Source organism: Dasypus novemcinctus, chromosome 13 (assembly GCF_030445035.2).
Source record: "Dasypus novemcinctus isolate mDasNov1 chromosome 13, mDasNov1.1.hap2, whole genome shotgun sequence".
Lineage (NCBI taxonomy): Eukaryota > Metazoa > Chordata > Mammalia > Cingulata > Dasypodidae > Dasypus > Dasypus novemcinctus.
The window spans coordinates 52,250,779-52,272,001 of record NC_080685.1 but is presented as its reverse complement, the minus strand read 5'-3'; the positions used below and the strand labels follow the sequence as shown (position 1 = coordinate 52,272,001).

The window sequence follows — 21,223 nt, the reverse complement described above, 5'->3', positions numbered from 1 at the left end:
CAGGGGCAGGAGGCAGGGGTATGGGGAATTAGTACATAATTGGTGTAGGATTTCTGTTTGGGAGATGGGAAAGTTTTAGTACTGGAAAGTAGTGAGGGTACCACAGTATTGTAAATGTGATTAATCCCATTCAATGATATTGGAAGTAGTGAAAAAGGGAAAGCTTATGTGGTATATATGTCCCCAAAATCACCCCCCAAAAAGAGAAAGAGAAATTAAAGAAACGATGACAATTAAATGCAATACTCAATCCTAAAAGGAATCTAGTAAGGGAGGAGAAAAGGTTCAAAGAGACAGTATTAGGACATATGAATAAATTGGAATACAGATTTTAAGTTTTATATACATATTACATTTTTTTGCTTAATAACTGCATTTAAGGTGATTAAATAAGTGAATATCCTTGTTCTTAGGAAATGTATATGGCAGTATCAAGTGTTCAAGGTGCATAATGTATACAACATACACTCAAATATTCAGAAAATGGGTTGGTAAGTAGAAAGACAGACATAAGTGGATCTGGGGATCTGGGAAGAATAGAGGTATGTTGGAGTTCTCTGTATGGGATTTGTATTATTTTTTAAATGGTCCTTTAAGTTTGAAAGTATTTCAAAATAAATGGTTTAAAAAAATGAAACCAAAGGAGAGAAAAAATATTGGCATACGCACCATTCAGTAGTATGTGTGTACACATACTAATTCACATATATTTATATATTTCGTGCCTTTGTAACCTGCAGGTTATATCAGAAAAGTTAAAAAGCCACTGACATACAGGTCTGGCCTGAGTTTTGGGTCTCAAGCCACAAGGGTCAAGAAGTACAAGAAGGGAGAAGGAAAAGAACAGCTCTCTTTTCAGGATTACCTAAGGCCAAGTTCTAAAACATGTGAATCTTGCTTCTGGCACCTTCCCATTTCAATTTCTATAACTTTTCTCAAACACCTTTGGTAAGTTCCTAAGGTAACCCCCTAGGATAACCCTCTTCTTTTAGTCTGGTGCTCTGAAATGTTCTGGGCTCCAAAATTTCTTATCTACTTCTCTCCCGCCAAAAAACTGTGTTCTTTAAATAAACTTGATTAAAGGAAGAGTTTCTTTTTTTTGGGAAAGGAGGAATCATATTAAACTAACTCACTAACATATTTTTAATAAATTCTTAAATTCTTCCAGTGGTCTTGAATATTTAAAAGATGATGCCCAAATTAATTTTAGTTTTAATTTTAGGCAGAAAAACAAATAAAAGTAAAAACAGTATGAAAGCACAGTAGAGGGAAATGTTTTATTCTCTGTTTAATAAAAGTATTGGTGATCATTATTTTAAGAAATAAAATAACAACATATATAGAGTAAAATACAAACATTTCTCTCAATGGAGTAAGCTTTAACAGTGGGGGGTACATCCTTCCAGATATTTTTTGTATGCCCAACCATGTTTACATTTATATATACAAATATAAATGGTTATCATACTATACACAGTACTCTCATTTTGCTTTTTCATTCAGTAACATATCACGGAGAAGAGAAGATAATCTTGATCCCTCCTTGACTAAAGATTATTCCCCAGTAATTGGGTCCTCTTCTTCACAGATTCTCCTACTCTTCTAGTTTTGAAGCACAAATTCTTCCAAAGCTCTAAAATTTGTTGCTGTTGTTGTTTGTGGTTTTTAACCAAAGGTTTTAGGGTAGGATAATGGGTAGTTACTTGTATACATAAATGTGGATGTCTGTAAATTTGGCATTTCCTATATATTAAGTATGTGCTGCCCAAATTGTGTTAGGTGACACATGCTTGAGAGATTGTATTAATTGTTTTCCTTTTAAAAGTGATCTATCTAGGACAACCAGCAAGATGGTGCTGGGGTAAGGAGCTCCTAGAGACAGTTCCTGCTACAGGGCAGTTAGCAAACACCCAGAGCTTTCTAGATCTAGCTGAAGCACCTGTCTGGGGGCTCCAGGAGACCAGAAGAGCACCCTGCAACATCCTTGAAGGAATGGAAGGAGGAGACAGACCATCTGCAGAGAAGACTCCTAAGTAGAGCGCTCCACGCCACAGAGGACAGTGCCCATTCTCCACTGAAGGCACCAGCTGCCTTGCGAACTGTTCCACGGCTGGAATCGAAAGCTCCATTTCCAAAAAGTGGGGGAGGAAGACATGGTTGGGCACCAACATCAGCTACAGATGAGTAAATTCAGTAGGCTAAAGTATAATCCTAAGAACAGGTAATGTTTGAACCTGTCCAAGTCAGAAATAGGCTGGTAGCTGCCATCTTAACTCCACAGCTGACATGAGGGTAAGTGGGGTGGACTGAAAATCTCAGTGCTGGTACAGACCAGCTTCTTTCCATCCAGGTCAGACTGCAGCTCTAGTATAAGTCGTAGCCCCACCTCCAGCAAGGAGGAAGCTGGGGTGACCTGCACCAGCCTCTGGGAAATTACTGGCCAAGCCACGGAGGCCGGTGATTATCCCACTTTGGCAGTGCAAGCTGCCCCAGGAGCTATTCTGTGGCTGAAATTTGAAGCTCCATTTCCCAAAAACAGGGGAGGAAGCGACGGTTGGCCACTGAATTCAGCTACTGATTAGTAAATTCAACTGGCTAAAGTATAACCCTAAGAATAGCTAAAGTTTGAACCTGTCCAAGTCAGAAAGAAGCTAGTAGCCGCCATTTTGACTCCACCCCCAGTATGAAGGGAAGCCTGGCTGACCAAAAATCACAGTGATGGTAGGAACCTGTTTCTTTCACCCAGATCAGCCTGCAACCCTAGCCTAGGCTTCAGCCCCACCTCTGGTAGGGAGGAGGCTGGCGGGCCCTGAACCAGCCTATCCCAGTAACTGCTAGTACATTTGGCTGGCACAGCCTGAATAATCGGAAGTCTACCGGGGCAACTGTGGTCATCTTGGACCTGCACTGCATGGACTGCTGCCCACATCTGCAGCTTCATACCTGCCCCAGGCAAGGGAGAAAGGGGCATGAAGCTTCATCAGTCTCTCTGGGCAACTACAGTCTAGGTCTGCATGACTTGGATTACTGCACAGCACTTTAACTCCGTCCCTAACCCTGGCAAAGGAGAAAGTTGGGAGAAGCTTCATTGGTCCCTGGGGCAATGACAGCAGCTTGAGCCTCCACAGCTTATAGCACCAACTACATCCTTGGCTGCTACTGCACAACCAGCAAGGGAGAAAGGGCAGGAAGTCTTAAACTAAAGAGAAAAACTGCACCCAGAATAAATACTTCAGTAAACTAGATGCTAAGACATCAACAATAAATTACAATCCACACCAAGAAACAGGAAGCTACGGCCCAGTTAAAGGAAAAAGATAAGCCTCCAGATGACATAAAGGAGTTGAGACTACTAATCACAGATGCTGAAACAAACCTCCTTAATAAAATTCAATGAGATGGCTAAAGAGATTAAGGATATTAAGAAGACACTGGATGAGCACCAAGAAGAATATGAAAGAATACATAGAAAAACAGCAGATCTATGAGAATGAAAGGCACAATAAATGAAATTTTAAAAAACCCTGGAATCATATAACAGCAGATTTGAGGTGGCAGAGGAAAGGATTAGTGAGCTTGAAGAAATGACCTCTGAAAGTGAACATACAAAAGAACAGATGAAGAACAGAAAAAATTGAGCAAGGTCTCAGAGAACTAAATGACAGCAAAAGATGTGCAAACATATGTGTCATGGGTGCTCCAGAAGGAGAAGAGAAAGAAAAAGGGGCAGAAGGAATATTTGAAGAAATAATGGTAGAAAATTTCCCAACCCTATTGAGGGACATAGATCCCCATGTCCAAGAAGCACAATGTACTCCCTCCCATCCAAAAAACCCCAAACAGACCAACTCCGAGACACATACTCATCAGAATGTCAAATGCCAAAGACAAAGAGAGAATTCTAAGAACAGCAATAGAAAAGCAATGCATAACATATAAGGGATACCCAATAAGATTAAGTGCTGAAACCATGGAGGCAAGAAGACTGTGGTGTGATAAATTTAAGATATTATAGGAGAGGGAAATGGACTTTGGCCCGTCTACCACATTGGAGGTCCGCGGTTCAAGCCCCGGGCCTCCTTGACCCGTGTGGAGCTGGCCCAAGCGCAATGCTGATGCGCGCAAGGAGTGCCGTGCTACACAGGGGTGTCCCCCGCGTAGGGGAGCCCCACGCACAAGGAGTGCACCCATATGGAGAGCCGCCCAGCGCGAAGGAGGGAGCAGTCTGCCGAGGAATGGCGCCGCCCACACTTCCCGTGCAGCTGACGACAACAGAAGCGGACAAAGAAACAAGACGCAGCAAAAAGACACAGAAAACAGACAACCGGGGGAGGGGAGGGGAATTAAATAAATAAAAATAAATCTTAAAAAAAAAAAAAAGATATTATAGGAGAAAAACTTCCATCCAAGAATCTTGTATCCAGCAAGGCTGTCTTTCCAGAATGAGGGCAAGTTTAGAATATTCACAGATAAACAGCAACAGAGAATTTCTAACCAAGAGACTGGATTTTCAGGAAATAAAGGGTGTGCTAGAGTCTGCAAAGAAAAGACAGGAGAGAGGGGCCTGGAAGAGAGTCTATAAATGAAGATTATATTAATAAAAGTAAAGTGTCAAAAGAGTGGTGAAAATAAAATATGATAGCTAAAACTCAAATAGTCAGGAATAAACTTAACTAACGATGTAAAGCACTTATATTCTAAAAACTGCAACACAATGTTAAAAGAATCAAAAAAGCCCTAAGTAACCGGAAGAACATTCCATGCTCATGGATTGGAAGACCAAATATCATTAAGATGTTAGCTCTACTCAAATTGATATATAGATTCAATGCAATCCCAATAAAAATTCCACCAGCATTTTTAAAAACTGAAAACACGATTATTAAATTTATTTGAAAGGGTAAGTGGTCCTGAATAGCCAGAAACACTTAAAAGGGAAAAGCAAATTCTCATCTCCAGACTTTAAATCATATTATCTGGTTGTAGTGGTAAAAACAGCATGGTACTGGCATAAAAATAGACACATGGAACACAATGGAACCAAATGGATTGTTCAGAAACAGACCCTCACATGTATGATCAAGTGATTTTTGTCTAGCCTGTCAAACCCACACAACTCGGGCAGAACAGACCATTCAACAAATGATGCTGAAAGAACTGGATATCCATACCCAAAAGATGGAAAGAGGACCCCAATCTCATACCTTTACCAAAAATGAACTCAAAATGGATCAAAAGCCTAAAAATAAAAGAAAGAACCATTAAGTCTCTAGAGAAATTACAGGAAAATATCTTCAAGACCTGGGGTTAGGTGGTAGATTCTTAAAGGAGATAAGAGGAGGACTGAGATGTACTATTTTTTTTTCATTCTTTTTTAAAAAAAATATTGCATTCAAAAAATATAAAGTCCCATTCAACCCCACCGCCTCCCCCCCCCACTCCCCCCACAGCAACACTCTCTCCCATCATCATAACACATCCATTGCACCTGGTAAGTACATCTCTGGGCATCTCTGCACCCCACAGTCAATGGTCTACATCATAGCCCACACTCTCCCACGTTCTGTCCAGTGGGCCCTGGGGGGATCTACAATGTCCTGTAATTGTCCGTGAAGCACCACCCAGGACAACTCCAAGTCTCGAAAACACCTCCCCATCTCATCTCTTCCTCCCATTCCCCGCACCCAGCAGCCACCATGGCCACCCTTCCCACACCAATGCCACATTTTCTCTGTGGACCTTGGATTGAGATGTACTATTGATGTTTAATGTATGAGAAGTTTTAATTAGCTTTGCTGTAAAAGTGTGGAAATGTATAGAGTGGGTGGTAACATATAGTGAGTATCAGCTAGTTTATAAATGGGGTTGTGGTTGAAAATGGTAGTCTAGGTATGTAAATGCCAAATGAAAGAATGCTAGAGAATAATTTAGGAACTGAATAGCAGGGTAAACCAAGAGGTGGATAAGAATTGTGGTTGATGGTACAGATGCAAGAGTGTCCTTTGTTAGCTGGAGCAAATGTACATCACTATTGCAGGATGTTGGGAACATGGAAAAGCATGGGAAAAATACAACTGGAGTGACCTATGGACTGTGGTTAGTGGTAATAATAGAATATGCTTGCATCTATGCCAAAGATGTACTGTGTTGATAGTGGGGCAGAATGGAAAATATGTGCCAAATGTACACTATGGACATGGTAACAATCAGATAATATTATCTTATCTGTAACAAATGTTTCACCACAGTGTGGTGTGTTGATAGAGGGGTGTTGTTGGGGAATTCTGCACATGTGCATGATTGTTTATAAGTTTACAACATATGTTGTAAAAAGTATATTTAAAAAATAATAATAGGGTGGGATGGGGGAAAACATACCTTATGTAAGATAAGGTCTATAATTAGTAGTAAGATTTTGACAATATTCTTTCGTAATTTGTAACAAATGTCTCATTACAATGCAAGATGTTGGTGGAAGGTTGAAGTATGGGACCCCTGTATGATGTTACCCACATTTGCTTGGTAAGTTCACAACTTTTATTATACACTTATTGTTTATGTTGTTCATATATAAATGATACAAAGATAATACTAATAGGGTGGGTTGGGGGAAAATACTTTGGTTATAGTAATATTTTGACAATGCTCTTTAATCATTAGTTAAAAATGCTTAAAACAATGCAAGTTTTTGGTGGTAGGATGAGGTACAAGATCCTGTATGATGTTATACTTGTTCGTTTTATAAGTTTACAACTATTACTATACACTTACTGTTTATGTATGTTTATGTATGAGTGATATACTTCAATAAATTTTTAAAAATGGAAAAAACTAATCTAAACACTGTTCCCTTATTGCCTCCCCTAATGAAACCAATAGCAGGAAATAGTTTAATTAACAAATTTGGTTAATTTTTAAAATATGAGGTTAAGAGAACAACAATTTGCAGAACAAAATGGATCTGAGAAAAGGGAGGTGCGTTTCTGTACAGTCTTCAAATTTGATAAACAGTGCATTATAGGATCGGAGTATATATATACGTGTATTTGCCTATAAATTTTACAAATTGATATTCCTTCTAAGTCTTAAATAGGAAACCTTGCCTTCCTTGCTTGGTATAATCTGTTACTACAGCGTGAAAAAATGGAGACCTAGATTTGGAACGGAATGGATCATTGGATAATCTAGCATAATGCTCTCCTTTTACAGATGAAGAAACTCATTGGGTTAGGACTTGCTCAAAATCATATTTTCAATATCAAAACAGATCTCCTGATGCTTCTGAATAAACTACAGGTACCTCCTGAGATTCTGTGACTATTGAATAAATGTGATTCATGGAAGTGCTAGGGGGAAGTGGGGAGAGTTTGTAGGATTATTTAGCAATTTAAAATAAGTATTTATCTTTGTTTTTCTTTCCTACAGATTATCCAAATTATTGCACAACTCTTTTTAAGAGCCCAGGAAATTGTACTAAATTCAGATTTTTTTAGATCCAGTCATCATAAAGAACTTCTCCAGCGAAATATCATACAAATCAAATGACTTGGTAAAACAGGCCTACAAAAGGAATTTCAGATTTAAGGAAACAAACATAACAAAATTGAACCTAAGTCCTCTCTCTTCTAGCTAAAAATTACTGGGATGTTCTAAGAAATTTTTGGAATTACTTTTAAGAATTTCTAAAATATAGTCAAGGGTTTATTACCTTTTAAAAAGTTACTCCAGACAATATATAAGGAAAACAAATTTGTATCTTATATTCATATTTCATATATAGAAATTAAGGTGAAAGTCACAAACTTAAATTGTTGAAAAATACAGCATTCAAAGTTTAAGATATCTGGATTTTCGTAATCCACACTTTATTGATAAACATGCAGAAAAAAGAGAATCTATGCTTCTGAGTTAAGATGGTAATTATTCTTTTAACAACTATTTACTAATTGCTTATAATATACAAAGCATTTTGCTATGAACCATGGAAAATTCAAAGGAATATAAAGAGGAAATCTAATTAAGTGGAGATACTTGAATAACCAGAAAGACGAGAGCCATGATAAATAACGTAATTGAAAAAGGCACAATCTTTTAAGAATTTGTTCAACTTCATTCAAGAGAAAAAGATCCTGGATCTGACATGCATAAGCAAACAGGTGACTGCAAGGGTATGTATTTTGTTGTGAGGTGGGAATATTAGCTTAGGTGAAACATTCTACACCCATGTTCCAGATCACTATGTGTCTGTTTTTGATTCTATATTCACTAAGCTGCCTACTGATAATTCTTCCAAAGGTACCAGGTTATTTAAAACGGGGGGTTGGGGGGGAGGTAGGTGACTCAAACATGCTGATCACTGGGTTTTAGATCGGTCTCATGTGATTCTCTCTCTGAGGCTAATCATCTATGACAATATTGAGATGTCTAACATCTCAAATCTGTAGCACTGACAAAGGATATAGTATAATAAAAGCTTAGGTATTGAAAACGTCTCCTGGGAAAAAGGGGTGGAGAAACTAAAAGGACATTCTGGGGCAAAGAAACTGATTGTAGGAAAAATGTGAAAACAAAGAACATGATTCTTCTTTTCAAAGTACTTATAAGTTCAATCTTTCTATGCTTAGCTTCAGCCCACAGGTGAGTCTACATTCTAGAGTACAAACTGTTCACAATTCTTGACATCTGATAGAAACAGCACTTCTTATTCTTGATAATTTAAAGGCTGGGACATAAAGCTGAGCAGTTAAAGGATAATTTTTTACCACCCACATAAAACAATCAAAAAAGGTTTTAACTATAGAGCTTAACAGCACCTTGTACATAGTAGATGCTGAAAGAATAAATCTCATGGTTAACAGTGATACTATCAAACTTAAAAAAAAAACTATTAAAGACAGAAGGCCAATTCAAAAATTGTTATTGCAATACTGACATTGCATGTTTACTATAAAGCATTATTGGTAAGCAGATTTGGCTCAACTGATAGAGTATCCGCCTACCACATGGGAGGTCCAGGATTCAAACCCAGGGCCTCCTGACCCATGTGGTGAGCTGGTCCACACACAGTGCTGATGCATGCAAGGAATGCTGTGCCATGCAGGGGTGTCTCCCATGTAGGGGAGCCCCACGTGCAAGGAGTGCACCCCGATGGAGAGCCACCCTACTCTCCAACTGATATTAGTCACTCAGCAAGGTAGGCCTTCATTTTAGCCTAGTATTATCGGGTGTCTAAGTTACCTCCCGAGACTCTCCTTATTGCTCAAATGAGGCTTCTCTCTAAGCCAAACTTGTCATATAAATGCAATAACTTCCCCCCAGTGTGGGACATGACTCCTGGGATAAGCTTCCCTGGCACCGAGGGATTACTACCAAGAACCAACTAGCAATGCAATTGGAAAAAGACCTTGACCAAAAAGGGAAAAAGGTAAAGATAAATGAGTTTATTTGGCAAAAGAGACTTCAAGATGAGTCGGGAGGTCATTCCAAAGGTTGCACTTACGCGTATCTCAGCAGTATCTCATTGACAGCCAAAGCTTATGCTACCCCAAATAGCGTGGCTCTTGAGGGCTCTGAGGACATCCAGACATTATAGTTGGGGCAGATAGCTCAGGAGTTTGGTGCCTTGCCAGTGGGCCCTACTTCGGAATTTATGCTCCCCAGTGTGACAGAGTTAGACTCAGTCCCTACATATGGCTCTACTGTCCCTTCTATCTGAACCCATAATTAGTACTAAAGTTGGTAAGTGTATGTCCAAGAGACTTAAATCTTTGGGCTGTCCATGTGCCAGCTGGGCCCTGAATCTCAACTGAGTTGCAACACCTACTCTCCAGTTCATTGGATTCACCCAAGACAACTAACATGGAGGAGATGATGGACAACCACCATACCAAGGAAGCAAAAGAATCTACAACTTCAAGCAAGACAGTCCCATTCATCAGCCATGTGGGATTGAAGCCCCCTCTTCATTAGAGGTGGAGGGGGCATCACCATCCCAGAATCCTCAGGATTGGGGAATGAATTATGGACTAATGTAGACTTAGTGGTATTATACTGTGGACTTGTGATTCTACCAATGAAAGAAATTATATAATTGATGTGGAGGCTATGGTTACTGGAGGTACTGAGGGCAGGGAAAGGGAAAAACAGGTGTAATATGGGGGCATTATTGGGTCTTGGGAATTGTCCTGAATGACATTGCAACAACAGATACAGGCCATTATATCTCTTGACGTAACCTAGAGAATTGGATGGGAGAGGGTATAAACTACAATGTAAACTATAATCCATGCTTAGTGGCAATGCTCCAAAACATGTTCATCAATTGCAATGAATGTACCACAATGATGAAGGATGTTGTTGATGTGGGAAAATCGGGAAGTTATGGGGAGCGGGGCATATGGGAAGCCCCTATATATTTTTATGTAACATTTATGGAATCTAAATATCTTTAAAAAAAGTATCTTAAAAAAAGATTCATTGTGCTATTCTCATTAATAGTCCTAAACATATCTGACTAGAGAGAGCTAGAGATCTGAGCATTAAAATAATCAAAACGGAAATATTAGTTTAACATAGAATGCCAGTTCTACTTCCTAGAAAGGCAACATCTAGGCACTACATTCTGTGCCTGATTCCATATCAGCAAGTCAGGCTGTTAACCTGTATGAAATCTGAAAACAGGTTGCAACTGCTAATAATCACTGCTTATTAGATAAAATGAGTGTCAGCATTGAGTACCTCTGCCCAGCAATCAAGGCAGGATAAAAGAGGAAGGGCAAATGGTGTTTATGTGTTATGAATCTGGACTCAGATGGGATCTCTCTTCATAAGACTTTCATGCTAATGTGCTGCAGGTGCAGTTAGTGTTGGAGTTTAAGATATATTTAGGGGATTTGAATCTCTGGACTGACAATGTGACAGCCAGGTCCTGAGCCTCAACAGACTCCAGCACCTACAATCTGATTTATTGGACTTACCACACTCAGCTAAGATGGAGTTGAAGAAGGACAACCACCACACCATGGAGCCTAGAGTGATTACAACTGAAAGTGGGAGGATTGCATCCAGCATCCATGTGGAATCTGAGCCTCCTCTTGACAGAGAGGTGCAATGGACACAACCAATCCAATGTACACATAGAAGAGGTGGCATTGGATTGGGAAAAGTCGACAGGGTGGCTGATGGGTATGGGGAAATACAGGAAGAGATGAGAGGTGGAGGCGTCTTTGGGACATGGAGCTGCCCTGGATGGTGCTTCAGGGGCAATCACCGGACATTGTAAATCCTCACAGGGCCCACTGGATGGAATGGGGGAGAGTATGGGCCATGATGTGGACCACTGACCATGAGGTGCAGAGGTGCCCAAAGATGTACTTACCAAATGCAATGGATGTGTCATGATGATGGGAACGAGTGTTGCTGGGGGGGGGAGAGGTGGGGTGGGGGGGTGGGATTGAATGGGACCTCATATATATATTTTTTATGTAATATTACAAAGTCAATAAAATAAAATAAAATAAAATAAAATAAAAAAAGAGGAAGGGCAAATGGCCATGCAAAAAACCTTGTCTTCCTTTATGGAAAGCAAAAAAAGCCTTCCTAGAATACCCTCACCAACTTTTGCTGACATCTTCTTGGCAGAACATGTCAAATAGCCATTCTGCAGATGCAAGAAATATGAAAAGATCAAGTACAGTATTCAATATTGTAATGCCTCATAGTAGAGGTAGGAAAGGAAGAAGGGGTGCTGAATCAACCTACTGCGTACTGCACTAGGGAAAAGTTAAATCAAGCAGGTGTAGCTTACACTATTTTTTAAGCATACATTTTAGACTGACTAGAATAAAAAAGAAATTCTAGTGATATGACATCTGTTGGTTATCTTCCTTTTGTCTTTTGAAGTTGAAATCAAGGACCTGATCTTCACTGTCAATGAAAAATTATCTATAAAAACTCTCGATACAATTAAATAAAACCAAGACCCAAAGCACCTAAGGCTTATTGCCCATTTCAGAATCTTCACTGGGTCTTCCTCTTCGGCCCCACCTTAGGCATCCCTGGCACTCCCTAGGATTCTGTCCTTGGCATTCTCCTTCTCTCTTCTACCCTCATTCATCATGCCTACAACTTTAAGAATCTTCTGTGTACTGAGGACTCTGAAAATTTTCATTTCTAGCCTAACCTTCTTCTGGCCCAGATCTGTATTCCAATTACCTGCTGGTCATTCCCACCAGGCTGTTTCCTAGACATAATTACCTTAAAGTGTAAACAATATAATCTATTCTTGGCTTACTGAAAACTATTCCTCTTCCTGTATTTTTTAAATCTCCTTCTGGCAGTACCCCGTATCCCAAGGTAGAAATTTTTAGAGTCATTTATATTGTTACCTTTTCCTCTTCCCATGTTCTCCAAATCTTTTGAATTTTACTAATTAAACAAATTCTCAAATCCATCCCTTTCCTTCAATCCCAACTGCCACAGATATACTCAGTCCACATCATCTCTCATCTAAACTACAACAGTTCTTTATTAGTTTCTTTGTCAGTACTTCTTCCCTTTAATCAGTCCATCTCCAATGTACGTAAAAAATAGCACAAAGAACAAATCTGATCTATATACAATATCCACTGGCTATTCATACCTATAGGATAAAAAGCTCACATTCTTTCTTATGGTTTCGGCCTCATTTTCTATGATTTTTTTTCCTGCTTCCTCTCTTCTCCCACATACCCTGCACACAGATAAACTCTCCATTCCATATATGTCATGCACGTTCAGATCTTGGTGTCTTTTTTTTTTTTTTTGGCACAAGTTGTTCTCTATGATTATGGTATCCTTAATTAAGTTCCTTCTTTCGAAGGAATTTTTTATTCTTTCTAGAAGACCTAATTAAAAATATCACCATCTTTGTGAAGCTTTCCTCATCTCCCCAGAGCAGAGGCTCCATCCTTTGTATTCACATTTCTATGAAAATCCTTTTCATCTTGTATTATATTGTTTGTTTATATGTCTGTTCCTGTCATTTCATAGGTATACTTTCAGTACAGTTCCAGGCATAGAGCGGGTGCTATATAAATGTTTGATGAATGAATCAACTAATGTCTAAAAAACTCAAGCTCTGTGCCTTATTCATATTTTTAAGGAAAGATGGAAGAGTTACATGACAAAATATTTTAGTATCTACATTTGAAATAATTAAAAATATCTTCCAAAGCAGGCATACTGTCATGAGAATAGACTGGTACAACCTCTGAGGAAGGAAATTTGTCAATATTACTTAAAAATGCACACCTCTTTGGGCAATTATGCATCTTAGAACTTATTCTATACTTTTACATTTGGGTAAAGAAGTGCATAAAGGGACATTTGTTGTGGAATTGTTTATAACAGCAAAACATTCCAAATAACGTAAATGTCGCCCAAAAGAGACTAATTAAGTATAGTATCTACAAACAATGGATTATATAAATATTGAAAAGAATAACGCAGGCAATCTTTTGTATTTGTCACACTCTACATGATAATTTGTGAAATGAAAAAACAAAGATACTGAAGAATGTGTATAATATGCTGACATTAGTGTTTTTTAAAAAAGGGAAGATATTTCATATATGCTTGTATACATACTACAATGCCTTTGAAAGAAGCATAAGAAACTGTTTACAGTGCTTGTCCTCTGGAGAGAACTGGGGGCTGGAGTCAGAATTGGGAAGCTTACTTTTCATTGAATATCTTAATATAGCTATTAAATTTTGCACCATGTACATGTAATAGTTAAATGAATGTAATGAAGCTTTACTAAAAAAAAAATCAATTGACTTTTAAATACTTTATAATTAAGCATTAGAATACCTTTAACAGTAATTTCCAATCTCTTCTAATCCAAAGAGTTTCTTTTTTGCAGGGGGAAAAAAGTTTGTAGACCAACTGTTTAGTTATTCAAAACATTATTCAGGGAAGTGGACTTCGTCCAATGGATAGGGCATCCGCCTACCACATGGGAGGTCTGCAGTTCAAACCTCGGGCCTCCTTGACATGTGTGGAGCTGGCCCATGCACAACGCTGATGTGCGCAAGGAGTGCCCTGCCATGCAGGGGTGTCCCCGGCATAGGGGAGCCCCACGTGCAAGGAGTGCACCCCATAAGTAAAGCCGCCCAGAGCGAAAAAAGTGTAGCCTGCCCAAGAACGGTGCAGCACACATGGAGAGCTGACACAGCAAGATGACGCAACAAAAAGAAATACAGATTCCCAGTGCTGCTGATAAGGATAGAAGTGGTCACAGAAGAGCACGCAGAGAATGGACACAGAGAGCAGACAACTGGGGGTGGGGGAGAAATTTTTTTTAAAATCTTTAAAAAAAAAAACGTTATTCAGTAGTCAGGTACTAGAGATGCAAAGTTACTGAAACATATGGGACTCAAAGAGCTCACAATCTAGTAAGGAGAATTCTGTAGAAAATGAGTTACTTCTCATTCAAAGCTTCTTCGATAGCAGCTGAGAACAAACCCATCATTACTTTGCAGAGACTACCTTCTGGGATGTAGCACCAAGAGAATGACAGCGCAACAAGGAAAGCGTAGGGAGCTGTTAACTCTGCCTTAATGCAGGCAGCAAATAAAAGCAGACCAGAGAGCAATGGGCAGGTCAGGCTCTAGTCAAGTGCTGATGATGAAGAAAGAGTTGTAAATTGAAGAATTAATGGCACTAGAATTATCCAACATGATTTTTAATAACTGGCAGTATTATGTAATTAAGCAAGGGGAAAAAAAAGAATAGACATGTGTGATTAAGTGAATATTTCATACAGGAATTACTGATAACCCAAAAATATTCCCAGGCTCTGGCTTCCCTTTTAAAAAAACAATAAGCGCTTATTTTAGCAGTTATTTAAGATATGGCATTTATGGCAGCTGAAAATGAATAGCAGCAATCAGTGGTTTTTGCAAATGTTAAAAGTTGAAGTGATGAAACATTTAATATATGGATTGTTAATTTCGTAATGTAATTTGCCATCAAATATTACTCCTATTAAAGAAGAATATGTAACTGATAATGGCATCTGTCATTTCCATAACAGTTTTTCATCTGGCCATCTCAAAGCATTTTCAAGCCTTCATTAATTACCAGTACCCTAGTAAAACAAACTAGAAAAGTAAATTGGGGCATAGAGAAGGTAACCAGTTCAAGGTCAATCAATAAATCAATAATGGATATGGAAAGAGTTGTACATTCTAGTTCCTGCTCCTGGTTCTAAGTTACAACTCATACCCCAACATGAAATGTTTAGTCTCTTAGAAAGATCTGCCAAAGCTATTCATCTTTGACATCAAATAAAAAATAACAGTTTGATAAATATAAAATGAGTTTAAAAAATGAAACTTTGCTTTACAGGTTGTAGAATTTGAAAGAAAAGACATAGAACCGGACTGATTTCATTTTAATAGGGTTGTTAGCCCCACTTGTTAGAACAGAGAAAAAGCATCACTAAATTCTAGGTAGGGGAGGGTCTATAATTGTCTATATTTTCCCACACATGTTCTATTTTTCAATGGACTAAGTTTCATATTCAATACCATTTTTAGTCCTTAAACAACCTGCCCTGCAATGCAGCTCTTTTAATTAACAGAACTATATTACTGAACACCAGTGAAATAACCAAACCCAAAATCAAACATTCAGCATAGTGGATTATAAATAATTATTATTCTTATATGGCAACAGAACCCTCTACATACTATATGAATTTAAAACTATTATGAACCCATAAAATAACATAGTGCAGTTAATATTTTTTACCACAAAAAATGTAGAAATGAAAAATTTTAATATTAAAATTACGTAAACATTACAGCATGCTATAGTTTTAGAGTTTACTCTATTAAAAAGATATTAATTCTGACGATAATTTTATTTTAGAACAAGAATCATTAGTTTCAAGCAGAATTTAGTAAGATTTGATTTGAAAGTTCTTTTTATAAATTATTTTTTTAACAAAGCCTGAATTATTACGTGCTAAATTTCAACCAGTGAACAGAAGGGCTTCCTAAATGCCTACCTGCGCATTGGCTTTCCTTCCATGCACCATGAAAAGTACCCTTCACCACACTCTAAAGCCGAACCTAAGGCAACAGAAAAGCAGTAACTTAAAAAGTATTTCTGATTTTTCCAGTAACAATTTCTATATAATCGTCGTGCTTATGTCGCTCAGTAATAAATAATTTTATACCCTATTATATGATGGACCTTTTGTGGATGCAAAACTCTAACTGAATCCAGTACCTTTAAGATGACTCTCTATCCTTACCCTGAAAGCTAAAAACGATTACATGTGAAGGTAAGGGAAAGTGGGTTAAATAGTCCGAATAGCTAGGTTAGTCTTACCCCCTTCAAAAAATGGTTGGAGACATTTACCTGTGAACTCGCCATCAAATATAACTACAGAGCAGTCACCAGATACCTTCAGGAGTACTAATATAATCAATCGAATAGGGGATACGATTAACAAAGGATCTGAAAGCAGTTAATTATCCAGAAGTGACAGGAGCAGGGGAAGTATGTTTTTAAAAACAACTCCCGACAGCTCGGATAGCTTGAGGAGGGTAGGGAAAGTGTGACTTCAGTCATAGACCATCTCTTTACAAGCTCTTCCCTCAGTTCCCGAAATTATGTCCACCAACCACTTGGCAGGATCTCGCCAGGTCCTGAGGGTTAAATGGGACACCCAGGAGTTTCCTTTTTCCACGGAATTCCAGCCACCGTTGTTGAGAAATGTTCAGAATGCGGAATCCCAGCGGCCCCAGGCAGGACAGCCCACTGCACCCGCTGGCTTTGGGTCAGGGCTGTCAGCCAGCGGTAGCGCAGTCAGACGCCCCGCAAGGCCCGGCCCTGGCGCCCCCACAGTCCCTTCTCCGCTCCGGTTGACAGGCGATGGACCAGGCACGGCCCCAACCCTACCGGGCAGCCTGATAACTTGGGACTGCAGATTTGCAAAGCAAGCCGCTGAGTGCTGTCCGCTGTCTTCCGCTCCAAGGCAGCTCACTTACCGGCTCTGACACTTCTCCCGCCCGCAGCCTCCTTTCTGCCGCAAGCCGCCCCGCTAGCGCAGGCAGGATGCCGCTCCTCGAAGTAATTTCCTCCCCCGCCCCTGCACAGCAGCAGGAAGTGTTCCTATTCCTAAAATGTTCTCCCAGAAACCCACACAGTCACCCAAGAGGTTCCGGTGCGACTCCGGATGTAGTCGCGGTCTTTGCTATGGGTTCAGGTAAAAGCTGTGGGTTCGAGTAAATTGAAAGACTACTTGTCCATGCCTCCAGTTTCTTGTACCTTGAGGGCGACCATGAGCTCACTGCCGAACTGTCAGTATTCGGATTCTGATACTTCCTTCTGTCTTGTTTTCTCCAGCAGAAGGCAAAAGGAACGTAGAAGTAGTAATGAAAGCTAGGAATTTTTATTTAATTGTAGCTGGTGGGGTCTTCTACTGGCACAATCTTGTCCCTAAATGTGGGATCATCATCTATGTATTAGGGACCTACTATGTGCAAGGTGTTAAAAATACACAGAAAAATCAGAAAGAGACCCAACCTTCCAGAATTCCCACAAGGAATGCCAGTTTTCAAGACACCAGGATTTTATCCAAGACTCTAGGGCAGGGATTCTTAACCTTTTTTGTTCCACTGACCCCTTACTAAGTCCACACTATACCGTGTACTATTTAATTAAATACATCACATCTTCACCAACATGTCCCCACAAGAATAATGTTTTTTTGAATTTCAATTCAAGTTCACACACCACTTGTTAAGAAGCCCTGATCTAAGGCCTAGGAGGAAAAGCTGAGGAGAGAGTTTCTTTGATTAGAGCAATTTTAAGGATCTGTGTATATTGGGAAGTTTAGAAAACCACATGCATGCCCAACAGGATGCATGCTAAGAAAAGTCCATCGCTGATGGATCTCTAAGTGCAGCAAAATCAGGAAGTAACGGCTAAGCAATTGCCTGGCTAAGTATTAAAAGAGTGCCTAGGGAAACGGACTTTGGCCCAGTGGTTAGGGCGTCCGTCCACCACATGGGAGGTCCGCGGTTCAAACCCGGGCCTCCTTGACCCGTGTGGAGCTGGCCATGCGCAGCGCTGATGCGCACAAGGAGTGCCGTGCCACGCAAGGGTGTCCCCTGCGTGGGGGAGCCCCACGCGCAAGGAGTGCACCCGTGAGGAAAGCCGCCCAGCGTGAAAAGAAAGTGCAGCCTGCCCAGGAATGGCGCCGCCCACACTTCCCGTGCCGCTGACGACAACAGAAGGGGACAAAGAAACAAGACGCAGCAAATAGACACCAAGAACAGACAACGGGGGGGGGGGGGGGGGGGGGGGGAATTAAATAAATAAATAAATCTTTAAAAAAAAGAAAAAAGAAAAACACACAAGTGTTAAAAATCACCTATAATCCTAACCCTTTAAAAAAAAATAAAATAAAATAAAAGAGTGCCTCAACACATAGTCATTCATCCAAGACTGGAAGAGGTGTTTTCTTTCACCCGTACACTCCTGGCATTCAAGGAAATCTCTGTTAAAACAGTAGATGAACACAAACTAAGCCTTCAACAATCAAGAACAGCAAACCTTGGGGAAGAGGAAAGCCTGATTTCCAAAGGTACCACATTATAATATTCAAATGTCCAGTTTTAAGCAAAAATATTACAAGGCATGCAAAGACACAAGAAAGTATGGCTTACTCAAAGGAAAAAATAAATAAAAGCCATCTTTGAAGAAACAGAGACATTGGGCTTATTAGACAAAGATTTTAAATCAATTGCCTTAAGTATGCTCAAAAAGCTAAAGGAAACCATGGAAAACTAAAGAAAATCAGGAAAATGATGAATGAACAAAATGAGAATATAAAAATCAGGAAAATGATGAATGAACAAAATGAGAATATAAATAGAGAATATAAAAAGTAGTAATTCTGGAGCTGTAAGGTACAAATTGAAGTGAAAATTTCACTAGAGTGGTTCAACAACAGATTTGTATAGGCACAATAGATAATCTGTGAACTTGAAGAAAAGATAATTGAAATTATCCAGTCTGAGGATCATAAAGGGAAAAGAATGAAGAAAAATGAACAGATCCTAAAGGACCTGTAGGACTCCATCAAGTGACCCAATATATACATTATGGGAGTCCCAGAAGGAGAAAAGAGAAAGGGGCAGAAAGAATATTTGAATAAATATTGACTAAAAACTTTCCAAATTTGATGAAAGACATGACTCTATATATCCACAGAGCTAAATGAAATCCAAGCAGTACAAACTGAAAAAGATCTATGTGGAGAAATGTTATAATCAAATTGTTGAAAGCCAAAGTGAGAATTGTGAAAGCAACAAGAAAGGAGTGGACCATCATGTACAGGTAACCTTAGTAAGATTAAGAGCTGATTCCTAATTAGAAACCATAGAGCCAGAAAGCAGAAGTATAACTTTTTTTTTTAATACTGAAAGAAAAAAGAATTGTCAACCGAGAGTTCTATATCTGACAAAACTGTCCTTCAAGAATGAAGGAGAGGAAGATGGCATAGGAATAGGCAGACAGGGATCAACTCTTTCACAAAAAAAAACTGAGAAGGGTGGATGTGGCTCAAGTGGTTGAGTGCCTGCCTACCACATAGGAAGTGCCAGGTTCAGTTCCTGGTGCCTCCTGAAAAAACAAAAACAAACAAATAAAACAAACAAAAAAGCCAACTCAGGGAAGCTGATGTGACTCAGTGGTTGAGAGCTGGCTTCACACATATGAGGTCCTGGGTTCAATCCCCAGCCCTGGTACCTCAAAAAACACACACACCCACACACGACAAATGGAGAAAGGGCAAAAAGCTGTCCAAAGGACCAGCTTTGGGGGTTAGCAGACCAGGACAGTGCTGTGCAAACCCTAGGAGGACAAAGGACAGAGAGACAGCCTGAACTGAAAAACATGTTGTTACTAAACCCCATCTCCACTCTCAACGCACGCAGCCTGGAAAAACCTGTGGCTCACTGCAGCCAGCTGAGAGGCAAATAGACTTCTTCCTCCCTGGGAAGAGGGAGGGTGCAGCAGAGGATGGAGAGTGGTTTTTCTTAAGTGAATTTGGCAAGCAAAGCCCTCTTTGAATCTTGCCACAGGCAAGCAGAGGTTTAGACACCTCTGTGGAAAGGTTCACTGATGAGCACCATTTACTGCCAGTCAAGAAACCGCAAGGAAAAATATTGCTTTTAGGTCTCTCTTGTCCTGAACCCCTAGGAAAAACATCTGTGCCCCATTAGTGAGTCCCTGGCCCAATTTGATAACTTAAGCTGGGCAACTTAAAAGACTCAGAGTAAGTTGAACCAAAATCAAAGAAGAGCATAAAAAAACAAAACAAAACACTAGGCAAGAGAGGAAAATTGAGCATCAGAGTAAATTCACCAACATATTCAGATGCCTAGACATCAGTAAAAAATTATAAGCCACACTAAAACAGGAAAAGGATTAGATCAAATATCCTGGTGAGATACAGGATTTAAGACAAACTAATCAATGATAATTACACATATCTCCTAAGTCAGTTCAAAGATTTGATGGAAAATATGACTAAAGAGCTAAAGAATATTAAGAAGACACTGGATGAGCATAAAGAACAATTTGAAAGCCTGCAAAGAAAAGTAAAAGAGCTTATGGGAATGAAAGAAACAATGAATGAAATTAAAAATACACTAGGAGGGAAACGGATGTGGGTCAAGCAATTGGGCTCCCATCTACTATATGGGAGGCCTGGGGTTTGAGTCCCAGGGCATCCTGGTGAATGCAAGCTGGCCCATGCCACAGAGAGCTGATGGCTGTGCCACGGAGAGTTGGTGCAGCACAATGATGCAACAAAGGGAGACCAGTGGACACAGAGAGCAGACAGCAAGCACAAAAACAACAATGGGGGTGGGGTGGGGATAAATGTAAAAAAACCCAGCCAGCCACTTCTGGAAGAAGGAGGACTAGAGAGACACAGGACTTGTGTCTCTCCCAGAAAAATAGCCAGAGAACAGACAATTAGGATACTGAAAGAGTAAAATTGCCAGCTGAGAATTCTTTATCCAGAAAAATTATCCTTCAAATATGAAGGCCAATTTAAAATATTCACAAATAAACAGAAACTAAGAGAATTCTTAAAAAAAAAATCTACCTTTGTAGGGAGCATTAAAAGGAGCCTTACAGCCCCAAAGAAAAAGAC

The 21,223-nt window shown here is 39.5% G+C and overlaps 1 protein-coding gene across 2 annotated transcripts in view; it reads right to left on the bottom strand.

The window, feature by feature from the left end:
• Nucleotides 1-17,217, bottom strand: part of KLHL20 (kelch like family member 20) — a 112,834-nt gene extending 95,617 nt beyond the window's left edge. Inside the window, exons 1-2 of one of the 2 annotated variants that reach the window (XM_012522059.4) lie at nucleotides 17,043-17,217; nucleotides 16,055-16,118 (exon numbers count right to left, since the gene is read on the bottom strand). In XM_012522059.4, coding sequence (XP_012377513.1) covers nucleotides 16,055-16,077 — 23 coding nt within the window. In that variant the 5' untranslated portion in view covers nucleotides 16,078-16,118; nucleotides 17,043-17,217. The remainder of the gene's footprint in view (nucleotides 1-16,054; nucleotides 16,119-17,042) is intronic. The other variant, XM_004484774.4, reaches the window with a different exon arrangement.
• Between the last annotated feature and the right edge of the window lie 4,006 nt (nucleotides 17,218-21,223).